The 18485-nt window shown below is 42.3% G+C and overlaps 2 protein-coding genes across 2 annotated transcripts in view; one reads left to right on the forward strand and one right to left on the reverse strand.

Moving 5' to 3' along the window:
- Positions 1-10360, reverse strand: part of ADAM9 (ADAM metallopeptidase domain 9) — a 92773-nt gene extending 82413 nt beyond the window's left edge. The window contains exon 1 of the mRNA XM_055567024.1: positions 10032-10360. Within this exon, the coding sequence (XP_055422999.1) occupies positions 10032-10128 (97 nt within the window). The 5' untranslated portion in view covers positions 10129-10360. The remainder of the gene's footprint in view (positions 1-10031) is intronic.
- A 242-nt stretch (positions 10361-10602) lies between these two features.
- On the forward strand, positions 10603-18451 carry TM2D2 (TM2 domain containing 2). Its single transcript, XM_055567034.1, has 4 exons — positions 10603-10956; positions 11792-11879; positions 14550-14665; positions 16139-18451. Exons 1-4 carry the CDS (start codon positions 10730-10732, stop codon positions 16350-16352), a joined length of 645 nt encoding a protein of 214 aa, XP_055423009.1. The 5' UTR covers positions 10603-10729; the 3' UTR covers positions 16353-18451.
- The last annotated feature ends 34 nt before the right edge of the window (positions 18452-18485 follow it).

Raw genomic sequence — 18485 nt, forward strand, 5'->3', positions numbered from 1 at the left:
ATAACACAGTATTGTAAGTCACCTATACTTCAATTTTAAAAAGTAAGATCTACCTAGAAGAATAAAAATGAAAATAAATAAGTAAATAAAACAATGAGCACAAAGTCATCTTGTTTCATTGTCACTGAAGTAATCAAGCAGAATTATGTATAAATGCAAAATTTTATTGTTAGGATCCTATTTGGTATTTTTGAAATTACCAAAGGTATTAAATAATCATGTATTATTTGAAAAATAACATAACTATAAAAAAATAAAGTCATCACTTAAGCAAAATTTGGACATAATTAAAACAGGCCATATAAATCCCTTAGGAAGACACACCCCCCATGCTGGCATCTGATACAGTCTCATTTTAACACTGCATAGATATGTGAAAATCTTGAGGAATTAGTGTTAATTTTTTAAAGTGTAATAAGCATACTGTGGGTAAGGTTTTCTTTAAAAGTCCTGATGTCATAGAGATTCATTCTAAATATTCAAGGGCAAGATGACATGACATCCAGGATTTGCATTAAAATAATTCAGTGTGCCTTTGAGGGATCGGACACATATGAAATTATATTAAAATATGGATTATATTTAATTATATTAAAATCTAGGTACATAGGAGTTTGTTACTTTTTTTTTTTCCTTTTGGCTGCAGCATGCGGGAATCTTTGTTCCCTGACCAGGAATCAAACCCGCGCCCCCTGCAGTGGAAGTATTCTGAAACCCCAAATTACTGCTGAAATTAAAAGGGGAAGAAAAAAGGTGTTTCTTCAACTTAAAAAAAAAAAGTATAAACTACTTAAAGTACTGATTATCTAGAATCTCAGCACCTAATTTCTACCCATCAGTCTCATTAACTTCACATCTAGATTATGACACCTTCTACTCCCACTCACCTTCTTTCCATCCAAACTCTTAATGGTCATTCACTCCTTAACTGCCTTATGTCCCTCAGAGGTCTCAAATGCAGATTAAAATGAAGTCTAACCTTCCACAAAACACCACTGTGCAATAAAATGTCTATAATCTTGTCTAGTTTAAAATTTTTAAAGATACAATGTAAACAGGAAAATATAACTTATTTTATGTTCAATACAACACGTCACACTAACAGTTTTCAAACTCTTTACCCTGTTTGGCACAACAGCAACTAAATGGAGCTTCACATCATCACATAAAAATACTAGAAATGGACTCCAATACACACAAAAGCAATCAGGGGCTACTTGACAAAAGGCATCCTTATGACACGCTATGACAAAATATCCCTCAGATATTTGGAGTTGTCAGTTGGGAGCCATCTCAAAAGCAATCCATGGCCTTAACAGATGCAGGTTTCAAAGCACTAAGTAAAAATATCCTTAATCCTAAATTAACTGAGGTATAGAACTATTTCCTCGCCCAAAATAAACCTTTCAAGGACCTTCAGTTTTCTCAAACTCCCTTAATACTTTTGTTCTAGATCATGGTCATTTGTTCAACTACTAGGTCACTCTAGAAGCAATGATAGGAATAAAATGCTTTCCATGGGTAACAGACAAGAAGCTGTGTGTGATGAAAAGTCAATCATTCTGTGCATTTATATGTATTTCCTGAGATTCTATAAATATTTCAAAATAAAAGATTTTTTAAGTAAACCATTACAGGCAGGGATATAAATGTTAGTAGGCTCAGGCAACTCTTAGCTAGGAGCTAAACCATATGCAACTCAACTGAAATTTCTTTGTTACAACTCAGAAACAAACATCACAGAGAAAAAGAAATACCTCAGAAAAGATAACTACAAATGAGCAGGCACATATCTAAAGAGCTCTCACACTGAAACCTGTTAAGGTCAGGACTAATTTCCAGCCAGGACTGAAGCTATGGATTTTTTTTTACCAAGATTGTTAGCAAAGAATGAAAATCCAATAAAGGAATATGACACATCCTTTCCTTCCATACATTTTCAACCACAATTCTTGTTTTGGAAAAAAAAGCAAAATTAATCATTTATCTTTTAAAGACTTTCACAACTACATCACACCAAAATAACTTCTACACATAAGAGCTATTATTCTGTTACTGACTTCTTGGTTTTAAAATCCAAAGATCCACTTTCTGAATGCCTTAGGAGTTCAAAACATCATAAGAAATGCACATATTACGGTTATGTCATTCAAAAATAAATATACACTAGTTGTATGAAAACCCTCCTTCCCATATTTTTTCAACACTCCTTTATCACTAGTCTTGGCTTATTTGTATTCTTTTGCCCGCTCATACCTTGCATAGATTTTCCCCAAATTCCTTTTATTTTTTAGTCCTTAATTAGTAGCCCTTTCTCATGGGAATCAAAAGACCAAGTTTCCCATGTCACTGTCAAGGACGTGCGTCCACATTATCTGTACTACAAAGCTTCAGCCTCAGCACTATTGACATTTGGGGCCAGAAAACTCTTTGCTGTGGGTGTCTTTCTGGCCAAAGCAGGGTGGTGAGGACCTCTACCCACCCTATCCAGAAGCTCCACTGGTGTGATAACTAGAAAATATCCTCCAGATGCCTTCTAGGGAGCAAAATCACCCCCCCAAAAAAAACCACTGGTAGAATGGCAACCCACTCCAGCACTCTTGCCTGGAGAATCCCAGGGACAGAGGAGCCTGGTGGGTTGCCATCTATGGGGTCGCACAGAGTCGGACACGACTGAAACGCTTAGCAGCTGCAGACAGTTCACAATGCAAAGTAAAATCTTAATACAATCAGCTCAAATGTGACAGAATTTGATGCTTATGTGACCTTGTGTATAACGTGACAAAAGTCACATTACTAGGAAACATGGGCTGGAGATAAGAGTTGAAACAGGAAACTTAAAATGTCCTATACTTAGTAAAAGAAAAAGATGTGAGTTAGTAGCACTTTTTTCTTCCGCTAATTCCTTAGGTATTTTATGTACTGTGTTTTGGAGGAAGTCTGACTACATCTTGTATAACAGTACCTGTGAAACTGAGTCCCCTTACTGAGTTTATGATTAATCTCTCTATTCCAAACTCTATCCCCTTTCTTGTCCCCTCTGACCTTAGTCCTACACTAACTGAACACATCAACCAGAGTCAGGTGACTAAGACTGTGGTTGCCGGTAACATCGTTGAGGTGATGAAACTTCTGTTGTAGATACTATCTATCATTCCTGTATAAACTCAGATCATTTCTCCAGGGCAGGATGAGCTCACAGGCCTCCTGCCACGGACCACCTGGCCAGCGAATCATAAACCAGACACATTCTGACTCCCAGAACCACAATTACAAAATGTCAGAAAATGACACTGTATAGCAGATGGAACAGTGTTACATGGCAGCCTGGATGGGAGGGGAGTTTGGGGGAGAGTTGTTGTTGCTGTTGTTCCTGGATGGGAGGGGAGTTCGGGGGAGAGTTGCTGTTGTTGCTGTTGTTGCTGTTGTTCCTGGATGGGAGGGGAGTTTGGGGGAGAGTTGTTGTTGTTGCTGTTTAGTCGCTAAGTCATGTCTGACTCTTTTGCAACCCCATGGACTGTAGCCCACCAGGCTCCTCAGTCCATGGCATTCTCCAGGCAAGAACACTGGAGTGGATTGCCATTTCCTTCTCCAGGGCACCTTCACAACCCCGGGGACTGAACCCATGTCTCCTGCATTGGCAGGCAGATTCTTTACCACTGAGCCACCCAGGAAGCCCAGGAGGAGAATGGATACATGAATCCATATGGCTGAACCCTTTCACTGCCCACCTGAAACTGTCAAAACATTGTTAATAGGTTATACCCCCAATAAAAAATTTAAAGGTTTTAAAAAAAGAAATGCTAGAAGATGATGAGAAATTCCAGCATTTTTGCTCTTCTCCTTGAAAAAAACTCAAAAGCCAAGCTGAAGTGGATCTGAGACTTGTCTCCCACTCGGTACAACAAATCCTGACTTGACTGCAAACACCTGCTGTCACAGTTTGGCTTTCTGTGCCCCGGGCACTGAAGTCCTTCCTCCGTTATGACTGTAGACGGAAATAAGTTAAAAGAATTCTACCGAAATGCAAAGCAAACAAATGTGAACCCTCAGCCAAGGACTTTCTCTTTTCCTTCCCAACTACTATGTCAACAAAGAGTCACCCTTAAGTACTTCCACTACAGAAAATAAACCTGGGTTCAACATACAGGCTGAAGATAATTCTGTTGTCTGAAGTATTTCTTGAAGAGAAACTAATTAGATTCATAAATCACTGTGATTCTGAGCCATGTATTTTCATTCCATTTACAAGGTCAATGCCAAATGAACATATACATTAATAGCTATCTTCAAACATAATCATAATTTCCACTGCTGTGTTCTATATTCTGACATTTTTTGCGTTATCACCTTTTGTTTTACATTTACCTATTTTTACATTTAAAAACAAACAGGGCTTTTGTCATTGTTTGTGTGTAAGCAGTCCTTCAGGAAAAAACACCATTTATAAGATTTAATACCACAGAGGATTTAAATTCCTCTACCAAGAAATTTAGGTTTCTTGAAACAAAGGGCGGTACATTATTCATCCTGTTTCCTGCACTAGTGCAATAGACATTCAATAAATATACTGAGTAAATGACCTCTTTTGATCTTTACAGCTTATACATACACAGAGCTTATAATTGCAAATTTTCATGCACTACCTGAAATAAGCTTTATTTTTTATGATTAGCATCTTTCATAGCAATTTCCCACAAAGCCTCATGCCCACATATTTGTCCATGTTAATGCAATGCTATATTTCACTGTGCAATAAGTCCCCTACATACAAACCTTGAAGTTGCAAACTTTCACAGATGCAAGCGTGCCCATGTACGCCAGCTGTTGTGCTGCACTACTGCACTTTTTAAGGTACTGTACTGTAAGGTACTGTACTGTAAGGTACTGTACTGTAAGGTACTGTACTGTAAGATTGCAAATGCTTTTATTGTTGCTTGTGTTTTATGTATATTTGTGTGAAAAGTTTTCTAAGCCTATTACAGTACAGTATCATACAGTTGATTGTGTTAGTTGGGTACCTAGTTTAACTTTGTTGGACTTAGGAAGGCACTCTCGGGACAGAACTCATTTGCATGAAGAGAACTTATTGTATTGATACATTATACACTTCATACACTGCTTACCCTCCCCACTTAAGCAGCCGAGGTGGGAGCTTCTATTCATAACAAGATTCCAACCTATCAAAGGAAGTGGAATGGGCTCTCTAGGGCTCTACTTGTATGAGAGTTCTTAGGAACTACTAAAGGAAAGGGTGGGGAGGATCCTTTCTAAAATAAGTTAAACCATAAAAAAAAAATCTCTTGAAAAGGAAAAAAAAATGTCCAAGAGAAAGAAGCATTTCCCATGTATGGGAATGGGTTTTGTCCTACAGTATGACAAATGTGCAGAGTACATCATAAGAAACACGGGGTTGGAAGAAGCACAAGCTGGAATCAAGATTGCCAGGAGAAATATCAATAACCTCAGATATGCAGATGACACCACCCTTATGGCAGAAAGTGAAGAGGAACTCAAAAGCCTCTTGATGAAAGTGAAAATGGAGAGTGAAAAAGTTGGCTTAAAGCTCAACATTCAGAAAACAAAGATCATGGCATCTGGTCCCATCACTTCATGGGAAATAGATGGGGAAACAGTGGAAACAGTGTCAGACTTTATTTTGGGGGGCTCCAAAATCACTGCAGATGGTAACTGCAGCCATGAAATTAAAAGACACTTACTCCTTGGAAGAAAAGGTATGACCAACCTAGATAGCATATTCAAAAGCAGAAATATTACTTTGCCAACAAAGGGCTATCTAGTCAAGGCTATGGTTTTTCATATGGTCATATATGGATATGAGAGTTGGACTGTGAAGAAAGCTGAGCGCCAAAGAATTGACGCTTTTGAACTGTGGTGTTGGAGAAGACTCTTGAGAGTCCCTTGGACTGCAAGGAGATCCATTCTCCTTGGACTGCAACCAGTCCATTCTGAAGGAGATCAGCCCTGGGATTTCTTTGGAGGGAATGATGCTGAAGCTGAAACTCCAGTACTTTGGCCACCTCATGCGAAGAGTTGACTCACTGGAAAAGACTCTGATGCTGGGAGAGATTGGGGGCAGGAGGAGAAGGGGACGACAGAGGATGAGATGGCTGGATGGCATCACTGACTCGATGGATGTGAGTCTGAGTGAACTTCGGGAGTTGGTGATGGACAGGGAGGCCTGGCGTGCTGCGATTCATGCGGTCGCGAAGAGTCGGACACGACTGAGCGACTGAACTGAACTGATGACAAATGTTTGACAGTAACATCATTTTTACTTACTATATGCTGAAATACTCTAATTCTTTATGTTAAAATCAACATAAATACAAAGCAACTGTATATTTTTAAAAAGCTGAATAGGTGAACTTTTCACATTCCCTAACTCACTCTGGGGAAAACTGTTTGACTCAAATGACACATCACAAAATGAAAAATAAACTATTGATACAATAACATCTTGACATATGAACAAGGCTATACAATTCAAAGTGCAATTCAACTTGAATTTGGTCTATGTTGGCCCCATTCAAAGGCAGGGTAGTAGGAGGGGTTAGTTACTGTGATACCAAGAGGACCAGGATTTACTTATGAGGCAGAACTATGTCGGCCATAGTTCTGACACAAAAGATGGCATAACTCCAAGTCTCTGCTGTATAAGAAAGGAAAGGAAAGTGAAGTCGCTCAGTCGTGTCCAACTCTTTGTGACCGCATGGACTGTAGCCTACCAGGCTCCTCTGCCCATGGGATTTTCCAGGCAATAGTACTGGAGTGGATTGCCGTTTCCTTCTCCAGCAGATCTTTCCAACCCAGGGATTGAACCCAGGTCTCCCGCATTGTAGACAGATTCTTTACCGTCTGAGCCACCAGGGAAGTCTGTATACTAGGCATCAAAGAAAAAAAAAAAAGAAATATCATGAGCCTATCTATGTCATATATTTGAGCTTGTGGCTATTCCAAAGAAAAAGCTTCCAGTTACTTAAGAGTTTGCATCTTTGGGGGGATTCTACAATAAAGCAGGATTTAAAAATATATACATACATAGTCAACTTTGGTAAGGTAAATTTTATTTTTTATTTTTATTTGGCTACGCCACGTGGCTTGTGGGATCTTAATTCCCCAACTAAGGATCGAACCTATGGTTCGATGAAATAACCAGTTCCTAATCACTGGCCCACCAGGGAACTCCTGGTAAGGTAAAATTCAAAGTATGTTTGGAAAACAGTATTGGAAGCCAGCAACTTGTTTTGTTGGCTTACATTTTCATTGTAAATGCTCTTATTTTCTTACATAAGAGTGTGAAACAAATTATCTTTATATTTAAAAGACTAAATTCTCCTATTTAGCACAAACATACCAAATTCAAACAATTCACAAACACCTAAAAACAAAATTAGTATGGACCAGGTTCTTACCACCTAGTTCATTTTACAGTGATTCACCATGAGTAAGCTTTAAAACTCATTTCCTCTAGAATTGTAGTCTTGGAAAAAAAAGATTTAGGTCTGTACATCATAATCACTACCTTAAAAGAAAAAAATCCAGTGAGGTTTCATACCTGCCTAATTTCCTCAATGATACAAAGTTACCTTTGTCAGCCCTAGTTTTTCTTTTTTTTTTTTAAGTGTACTATGTCAGCTTTTTGGAATGTATACTGCACTTCCTCATTGACACAACTGTTATAAATAGTAAAAATTCTTTTTAAAAAATCCTACAAAATCTATTTAACTCCTAGAGTAACTGATGTGTGGGTGGTTCTTACTGAGTACTCAAATTCCTCTTTCATTAGTTGAAATGGTTTCAGCGCATGTTTTAAACATCCCGTATTGCAAAAATCTGGTCAGCTGATTCTAGAAGAACATTCCCGTAGGGAAACATGATTTACACTGCACACTAGCACAAAGCCTCTTAACCGGTCTATCCCAGCCTCCAGTCCCTCCCTCCTATCGTCTGTCCTCCACTGTGTAGCCAGTTACAGCGACCGCAAATCTAAGTTATACCACGTGCTAAGTGCATGCTAAGTTGCTTCAGTGGTGTCCAACTCTTTGCAACCCTCTGTCCATGGGATTCTCTGAGCAAGAATCCTGGAGTGGGCTGCCATTCCCTCCTCTAAGGGATCTTGGATTGAACCCACATCTCTTACATTTGACCTGCACTGGCAGGTGGGTTCTTCACCACTGTAAACTTTTACCACTTCACCTGAGAAGCCCACAGCCCTACTTAAAAACCATCCTGCCCAAAGAACTTACTCCAGGGTAAAGTCCAAATCCCATAGCACATCACAGAAGACTCTCCCCAACTGGTATCAACTTACCTTAGTTTTATCCACACCTCCCTTTCAGGTGGACCCCTGGTGATTTCTCACCATTCCTTAACTAGTCCTGTTCTTATCTCTCTAGACTCTTGCAAAAACCGTTCTGCTTTGAATTCCTGTCCTTGAATATTCACCCATACAGATCAGTTCAAATATCACTTTCTCAATAAAACCTTCCCCTACATCCTTCAGATAAACTCAGCACATTTGGTCACTCTGTGCCCCTCCACAAGCACTGAGCTCGGTGTTCATAGGTGTTCAATGAAGGCTGATTAAATTTTGAAAGCATATACGTGTTTAAGTGAGGGACTATTACACTATAAACTGTTAAAGCTGTTGTTAAAAAACATAAGGATATTCCATCCATCTATATGCAGCAATGTAAAAATCAATACATAAACTTTAAAAATCAGTCTTATTTAAAGTATTCCAAACAGAATCATGGATTACTAAAACTCCAGATGTTTAACCTACTGCCCCTTAAACGCTGGTAAATGTTAACCATGTATTAATAGAACACCATAGCAAAAACAGTTTCAAACAGAAAAGATTTGGTACCTTCCCAGTCAAGAAAGTTTCAGTACTGAGAGCTTTAAAATTCCTGCAATGGTGCACATTTTCTTAATTTAAAAATAATAAAATAAGGAGAAAAAAAAATCTAAATTTAGTCCTGCACTGAAATCCTCACCTTTGAAAAACTCTCAAGATAACGATTTAGTAGAAACCCCATTCTCCATCATACTGTATGGCTGATAAAGAAAACACAGCCATGCAAACAATAATTTAACACGAGCCAAAACAAAAGAGTGTTTTCAGAAAGAAGCTAGTGTTGGCAATTTAAATGTTTCCACTATGTCTGAGCATCTCCAATACAAATACCTTATGTATTTAAGGGGAGCTTCACAAGTCAAAAGCTATTTCACGTAAATGATTCAATTCTTACCGTAAGCCTGTGACTTGCCTGGATTTGAGACATTACCAACCCAGCAAAAACGGAGATAAAAGACTGGCTATAAAAATGTAGCACTTCGTTTCCAAAAAAAAAAAAAAAAAAAAAGAAGAAGTATTCTTACTAAAACAACAAAATGGCCCCAAAAATAAGCAATTCCCCCCTCCTCTTATTTCATCGCTAAATTCAGCCCTGTGGTACCTACTGGTGACTCCGCTAATAAAATGATGGTCAAAATTTCAAATCATGAAAACCTGGAGCAAAAAGTTCCATCTCCCGGTCTCTTTCCCAGTGACATTTACCCTTCAAGCAAACCCCAGCTCCATTTCTCAAAAGCACTTCTCAAACCCTCCGCGCGCATTCAGCCAGCTTCCCAGGCTCTCAGCCGAGTCCCTGAGGTTCGGGGTCGGACCGAGAGTCACCCCAGGAGGGTCTTACGAGGGGGCACCCAGCTTGGCGCGAGACTGGGGGTCGGGCTCACCCCCAAAAGGCTCTGCTCGGCAAGAGACCGAGGACTGGGAACCAGACCCGAGTACAGTGCCCAGGAGAACTGGGGGCGCCCAGACCCGGAGCCTCGGGTCCGAGCCCTGGTCCACAGGCAGCCCAGCGGCTCCGCCTCCCGACTCGGGTCGGGTTCCAGTGCCCAGGCCAGGCCCCGCCACTCTCATGCACCGCGGGGTAAAAATTCCGAGCATCCCGGCCCTAGGAAACTGGAATCCCGAAAGGTCCCTGGGGGTGGACACCCACCTGACCGAGCTCCGCCGAGGGCTGGGCTCAGCAAGCCCACCAACAGAAGCCACCGGACGCGGAGAGTCTCAGAGGGCGAGCCCACGCCCGACCCCATCTCAGCCCGAGCCCGCAGGTTCTCTTCAGCACTAGGTCGCCCCTGCCTCCGCCCGCTCCACGATTCCCCAGCCCCGCCAGGGCCCCAGGGCTGGCAGCGATGCGCGCGCGCTCGGCACTGACGCAACTCGGCTCCGGTCCGAGCTCGCTTCCGACGCGGCGCCCGCTCGCCTGACTGACGTACGGAGCGCTCCGTCCCGGGCGAGTGAGAACGGGCTTTCTCTCCGGTCCCCTCAGACCCTCTCGGGAGCCGACCCCGCCCATCATCATTCGCCCCGCCCTCCTGCTTCAAGGCCCGCCTACTCCTGGGCGGGTCGAGGGAGCCTATTGGAAGAAGCACTCGTCACGGAAAAGAAGGCGGAGCGTGAGCCCCAGAAGCGGAATTGACCAGCAGAAACGAAACGCAGGCCCGCCTCCTGCGCAGCCTTTCCTTATTGGCTGTCTGAGTTGGGCGGGACGTAAAAATCTGAGCTCCCATTGGCTGTTTGGCATCGAGGCGTGGGGCTCCGCGGAGAGGCCTTGACCAGGCAGGGCTTGGGTCCGCGGTTGCCGGCTTGGGGCCGGGGGTCTGAGGCCGGATCTCCGCCTCTGGGCCCGGGAAGATGGTGCTGGGGGGTTACCCGGTGAGTTACTTACTTCTGTGCGGCCAGGCGGCTCTGCTGCTGGGAAATCTACTGCTGCTGCATTGTGTGTCTCGGAGCCACTCGCACAACGCCACCGCCGAGCCCGAGCTCACATCCGCTGGCGCCACCCACCCGGAGGGCTCCCCCGGCGCTGCGAGCTGGGAGTATGGCGACCCCCACTCTCCAGTCATCCTTTGCTCTTACCTGTAAGCTACCCTGTCGTCGAGGCGGGTGGAGATGGAGATGGGGTCCCTGGGATACACTGGGGTTGTGCGGGTGGACGGGGGGAGGTAGGCTGCTTTCCCTCCGCCCCCCAGTCCCTCTCCACCTGGAGGATCTACCTGATCGTCGACACACGAGAGAAAAATAACCATGACAGGTTTCTCACTCAACGCACTCCTGCAGGGGAAAACCCCTCTGTGTCGGTGGCTGATCCTTTGGGCTCCCCAAAGAGGAGAACTAGGAAACAGTGACATTATATAGCCTGAGGAAGAAGGGTAAGAGGTTGTACCTGCTCCCTTTAACCGAAGGAGACACCCTCGTTCGTGCTGGTACTGAGTGGTGCACAAGTGGAGTAAATCACTCTCCTCTACGTGGCACCTCCTTAAAAAAATAAAAGCAGTAACCTTAGCGTTGCAGAACCAAGTCAAAACTTTTAATGTCTTTTTTAAATCAAATAAGAAAAGGCTTTTGAAAAATGCAAGAGAGCTGGGAATCCTTTGGCCTGGATTTTGCCCCCATAGCCTTGTGGCTGTTTGCCTAAGGAAGAGATGAAGCCTTGGCAGAGGTAGAATCGGTGTAGAAAAAGGACCAGAAACACCCCTCATCCCATCCCCACCCCGCCTTAACCAAAGGGTCATTGGATGGCTGTTTGACCTGCTGTCCTTCAGCCTAATTGACAGAATCTCTTGTCTTGGGAAAGACTCAGAGGGACATTAACCCCCAGAAAATTTGCAGAAATGTCTCTTGCCTGTTATGACTATATATCTGTAAACAGCCATTTAGAAAGACCTTAATGATGATCTTACTGGTGATTTACAGACCCGATGAATTTATAGAATGTGAAGACCCAGTGGATCATGTTGGAAACACAACAGCATTCCAGGAACTTGGTTATGGTTGTCTCAAGGTGGGTTTTTGTTTGGTTTTATAAGCAAACTCTTCCATAGAGAAACAATATTGCCTAAATGCTATTACAGAAAACTATGAGGAGTATGAAATTATATTTTTGTAAAATTCATTGAAATGACTGTTACTGAAAATTTCCAGTGTGATCAGGGTCAGTGGTTGAACAAGACATTTAGTCTTCTCAGAAAGAAGCAGGCTCTGTGCCAAAACTACACAGGTGCAAAGACCAATCTGTCTTTAGTTCCTTTGACCATTGTGATTGACAGATTTGAAGCTCAGATATCAGCCCTGACTACCCTTCAAGGCACGTATTTTCCTGAAAGAGCAAAAGGAAGGTTTATGCAATTTCTAAAACTGATGCTGGATTCAGCAGTATCTTTGTTACATATGCATTTGGGGCAAAGCTCCTCTTGCCAATGACCTTTCTTTTCACTAGGCAAGCAGTTTCCAGCACGTCCTTAGGAAATAGATCAGGCCTATCAGTATACTTCCCTGGTGGCTCGGTGGTAAAGACTCCGCCTGCTAACACAGGAGACCCAGGTTCCATCCCTGGGTTAGGAAGATCCCCTGGAGAAGGAAACGGCAACACACTCCAGTATTCTTGCCTAGAGATCCCCATGGACAGAGGAGCCCGGTGGGCTACAGCCCACAGGGTCACAAAGAGTGAGACACACTGAGCGACTAACACTTTCACTTTTCATCATTATATGTCTTTGTAGGGGGTTGTAGCATTCAGAAGGAGCCTTGGATAACAATGGCCTCTTAGAATGAAAAGAAGCCCTTCAGTTCCATTAATAATATCCCTGAAGCTGGACGCATGCTTCCTAGTCAGTCTCCCCAGAACCAGCGAAGTTCATATACTTCCTCCCCTCTGTTGACTCACCATTATATTATGCTGCATAATGCAAGTCAAGACACTGTCAGCTATAAGAGAATTATGGAAAAATATTCCTTGTTACTAAATCAGACACAGGGAAATAAACCTGAAAGTAACAAGGCCAAAAAGGCAACTCTTGCTGCAATCACAAGTAAAGAAATATTTTCAATACAATGAGATTTTGTTCTATGGGTAATTATTGATAAAAGTTTGAGTGAGCACTGTATGCTCATGTTCAGTCACTAAGTCGTGACCAACTCTTTTGCAACCCCATTGACTAGCCCACCAGGCTCCTCTGTCCATGGGAATTCCCAGGCAAGCGTACTGGAGTGGGTTGCCATTTCCTTCTTCAGGGGATCTTCCTGACACAGGGATTGAACCCTCATCTTTCACATTGGCAAAGAGGTTCTTTACCACTGAGTCACCAGGGAAGCCCAGAGTATCATATAGAGATCAGTCTGAGCACCTTGACAGGATCAACCCAGTGTTTAATGAAAATAGGCAAAAATAAGTGATCTCTATACAATACTTACTTTTGCCCATTTTCATTAAAACACTGGGTTGATCCTGTCAAGATGCTCAGACTGTCACTTCTCCCAGAAGTCCTGGGGGACTGTCAGCATTTGGGCCCCCAAATCCCAAGGGAGGGGAAAGAGTAAACATCCTCACGTTCCACCCACTTCCCTTTGAGGAATGTTCCAGCAAGAACAGTAGTGAAGTACTTAATAAGGTGCCAATGTGGAGAATGCCCAGCTGTGCTTCCTCTGCTAGAATTCAGTTACACAAAGGGTCGGAGGTCTTCTGAAATGTTTTGCTGGAATTTAAACTTACATATAGATGTATTACATTACTATGGATGTGAGCTGAAAATCACAGTTTGGAGACCTGCATAAAGTACTGAGTCAGTTGACATGCTGAGTTCTTTCCTAACGATGTTCATTTATAATATACGTAAAATAGACTTCAAATACACATTGACTTTTTAATTGGAGTATAATTGCTGTGCAGTGTTGTTTTAATTTCTGCTGTACAACAGCGTGAGTCAGCTGTATGTATGCGTATATGCCTTCTCTCCCGAGCCTCCCTCCCACCCACCGCCCATCCCCTGCCCCCAGGTCATCACTGGGCATCAAGGTGAGCTCCCTGTGCCATTCGGCAGCTTCCCACTAGCTGTTTTACACTTGGTAGCGTATGTGCGTCAGTTCTGCTCTCTCAGTTCATTCTTCCCTCTCCTTTCCCCTCCCCACCATCACATCCACATCCATAGTCCATCCTCTGCATCTGTGTCTCTATTCCTGCCCTACAGATAGGTTCATTGGTACCACATCTCTAGACTGCACATGTATGCGTTAATACACGACATTTTTCTCTTTCTTCTTCACTCTGTATGATAGTCTCTACACATTGACTTTTTGAATACCCATTCCCAAATATGCACTCATGTGCTCTTCTCTTCTGTAAATATAGGATTAATTAAAGCACTGTGTCCCGCTAATCCAAAATGGCATTTCATGAAACTGATTTTAAACTTCTGTACTATACTATCAAAGAAGGTAGTCACAAGGAAAGAAAATGAAAGGGAGTTTATTTAAAACCATGTCCATTTAGGATCGACTCATTGAAAATCTCTTGAAGTATGGTCACTAAACTCCTCGCTCTTCAGCTCAGCTTTACCCCCACCTTTGTTAGAATAGTTATTGTCCTGGGCCAGCTTTTGTTAGTTCATATGAAGAGATGTTTTGTGTTGCTCGCTCTGGCTAGTTTGGTTGTTCTGTTGTGGTTGTTACCCCACAGTTTGGGGGTCAGGCCTACAGAGATGTGGAGCACACTCGCGTGCAGTGCCGGGCCCTGGATGGAATCGAGTGTGCCAGCCCGAGGACCTTCCTCCGAGAGAACAAACCTTGTATAAAGTAAGTGCTGTCTGCATGGAGTAGCTGGTACTTAGATGGAGGTAGGGCTGTTCTGTCCTCTCTTGATGTTGACTTTTTTCTTTTACCTTAAGTGTTAAAGGGGCAGCATGATTACTGCCGTGCATACTCCACAGACACAAGCAATGGGGTAATAAGGTAGGGGACACTGGACAGGAGGCCAGAGGCTGTGAATTCTAAATGTCCCTTTCACCAACCAGCTAAAGGACTTCTGGGCACCCAGAGTCTCTATCCCCTTCACAAAATGAAGGAGGTGGAACAGATGATCCAACTTCAGAACTCCTACAATAGGCATACATCCTTTGAAAACAGCCGTAGAATTTCAGGAGGAAAGATTTTATTATGAAAAGTGCAGGCCTTCCTCCCTGAAAAGCAGTATTATCTTGAAGAATTAGGGTTATTGAGACTTATCTGGTGGTCTGGGGGTTAAGAATCCACCTTCCAATGCAGGGGTTGTGGACTCAATCCCTAGTCCAGCAACTAAGCTCCTACTTGCCGCGAAGCAGCTAAGCCCACGCACCACAACGACTGAACCCGCGTGCTAAGAATGAGAAGCCTGCACACCACAGCAAAGATCCCGAGTGCCGCAACTGAGACTTGACACAGCCAAAAATTAATTAACTTTTAAAAAAACAAATTAGGGTTCTTTCTGTAAACTCCACTTGAAGGCACAGAACTTATGTATACCATTTGCTGATGGAGATTTGTGACTGTGTTAGGTGATACCATTAGAGTATCTGCAATTGAATGTCATCACAGTATGTAAGACAGAAGTCCTTCCAAGAAGTCCCATTTTTTGGGTGCCATGAAAAAGCAGGAGAGCAGCGTGGATATCAGTGTTCATTTAAGGGAAGATAACACCTCATGAGAGAACTACATTCCGAACTGCAGCCTCCCTCAGGATAAGAGCCTACACAGGAAAGGGATGGGCGCCCAGACACCACTCCAACCAGGATACCTGTCCTGTAAATGTCCTTAATAGTTTCTTATCCAGCCCAACTCTGTATTGGTTCCTCTGGGTCCTCTATACCTTGTGTGTGTGTGTGCTGAGTCACTCAGTCATGTCGGACTCTGTGCGACCCTATGGACTGTAGCCCGCCAGGCTTCTCTGTCCATGGGATTCTCCAGGCAAGAATACTGGAGTGGGTTGCCATGCCCTCCTCCAGGGGATCTTCCCAACTCAGGGATTGAACCCACGTCTCTTGTGTCTCCTACATTGCAGGAAGGTTCTTTACCACCACTAGCGCCACCTGGGAAGCCCCCTCCATACTTTCACAATTACCTTTTGGAGAATCTAGACAAACTAGAGATCTTCCTTTGGGGGAGAAGGGCTTGGTAAGAAGTCACAGAGGGACTGTCTTCCCACCTTGTCACTTATGTGAAATTCACTAATAAAGCATTAAGTGTTTTCATTTTCACGTGGTAAGCATCTTCCTCTTGATTCCCTCTGTCTAGGTATACCGGACACTACTTCATAACCACGTTGCTCTACTCTTTCTTCCTGGGATGTTTTGGAGTAGATCGTTTCTGCCTGGGACACACTGGCACAGCAGTGGGGAAGCTCTTGACCCTTGGAGGACTTGGGATTTGGTGGTTTGTTGACCTTATTTTGCTGATCACTGGAGGGCTGATGCCCAGTGATGGCAGCAATTGGTGCACCGTTTACTAAGAAGAGCTGCTGTTGTGGCCCAGAGAGGCAAGGCTCTTGGATTCATCTCTGCAGGCTCAGAACTCCTCGACATCAGGCCTGACCAGTATTTTCCCTCGTTGGAGAGAATGGCTTTGATTAGGAAGGTGGCTTCAGACTGTGGATGTTTGACCCAGATTTGACCTTGCAGACTAGAAATGACAAGCAGACAGTATTGTGGGTATCAAGTTTGTACCTTTCCTCATGTACCAAAAATATAAAGGATAGTGATTAACTTATAAGCTGCAGAAGTGTCTCCTTATTCTTTATTTTTGTGTGCTGCTATGTCATCAACCCTTTGGAGCAGTTGGACCTAACAGGATGTTTTTGGCCTGTGCCTTTGTGACCCTGAGTCTTCGTGCAGTGGAGATCAGAAGCTGAACCAACGAAAATGTCCAGCAGAAGTAGAAACAGCAGTTGATTTGAATACACGCTGAAATTCTGACCTTCTGAATTTAAATTGCAGAATGAATGTTGCCAACCTGGAACGCTTGTTTGGGTATTTTCAATAGATAGAATGAAACTCAATATCTGTTGTGCTTAAAGCTGAGCATCTGAAATGAGCCTATTAATAAACCCTATTGTTTCATCATTATTACTCCTGAGAGGCAATATATCCAGTATAGTAATTCCCTCTAATGTCCAATTATGTTTTGAAAGCCAACAGTTCCAGATATGTCTGGGTTCAGCTATACTCTTGGCAGAATTTTCCTATTGAAAAGGTATCATTTACCAATTTAGAAAGCCCGTGTTATAGACAGATTAAAAAAAAAAATCATACAAGTAACTCTAAATCTCCTCTTCATGATTACATAATATAAAATGAAGAGCCTCACATCCTTGGAAAGAAAAACAGACTCTTCCTTAAAGAATATTACTGCTGAGTGCTAGATAGAATTAGGATGTGACTTGTGGGAAACAGAAACCAAACACATTTGTCAAAATAAGCATGGTACCGAAGTTTCTCACTGTGGGCTACAACAGTCAGTCATAGGGAAAGAGACAGCCAAGCTTTCAAGTTCCCACATCACAGGGGATTAAAAAAAATGTTCTAAACTTGTGGGTTTTAAAACTTAGTTCCCATCCCTTACAATCTGAGTTGAAAAGAACTGTTAAGTGTAAAGTAAAAGGGGGGTTTACAAACAGCCTGCTATTTGGGCAGTGTATAAATTCTAGGAACAATCAAGGTAGAACCGCTCAAAGTTTAGTCTCGTAATTATTGACATAAAAGCCAAGAATCCCAGTTAAAATAACTGGATACTCTCTATCATTATGAAGCAGTTTTCCTGAAAGTTTCAGCTTTATTATCCCTGATTAATATGACCGCTCTTCTTATGGTATTAAATGGTGTCAATTATGTAAAAATGAAAACAGATTATTCTCTTTTGTCTTGAAAGTTCTGTACCACATTGACCTCAACTTCTTTGTAACTGTAAATCGATAGATTCTTATTTATAATCTCTGTAGTCTAAGGCAGTATATTTTAAATTGCTATGGGTCCTGAAGAAATTGAACCTTCTCCCCAGAAAAATGCACATAAACTTAAAATTTCTGCATAGAACTTAAGAGAGTTCAAGGATGCCCCTTTTTAAAAAGAAAAACTCACTTTTAAGAAAAATCTGGAAAACTAAAATTGAAATCCTGCCCCAAATAAGATACTACTTTAAACCACAAATCCTGCTTCATCTCACACTTAAAAAAAAAAATCCCTAAAGATATTCACAAACCCCATCAAAAGTTATTTTTAAAAAATAAATAAACTGTGGCAGCTTTCAGACTCAAAATCACTGATCATGAATGTTTCCAGGAAGAACTTGGGTAAAGAGGTAAAAGTCTAAATTATTAGAGTTTCTATTTTATAGAATATTTTATAGAAGCCCTCCTCACAGAAAAGCTGATGGGAACCAGAGTTGTTTCCACTGCTAGCTGACAACCTGAGAATCTATACTCTGTGACCATCCAAATTGGTTACTTTTCAGTGTGACTTCTAAGTGATGAGCATCCTCTGTATTTACAAACCCTGGCCAAATGTGATAAACCTGAAAAACTGTTTGAGTAAAGGAATAATATTAAAAATGTGATTTCCTTTGCACTCTGGATTCAGTTTCTTAATAT

The sequence above is a fragment of the Bubalus kerabau genome, chromosome 2 (genome assembly GCF_029407905.1).
Source record: "Bubalus kerabau isolate K-KA32 ecotype Philippines breed swamp buffalo chromosome 2, PCC_UOA_SB_1v2, whole genome shotgun sequence".
Lineage (NCBI taxonomy): Eukaryota > Metazoa > Chordata > Mammalia > Artiodactyla > Bovidae > Bubalus > Bubalus kerabau.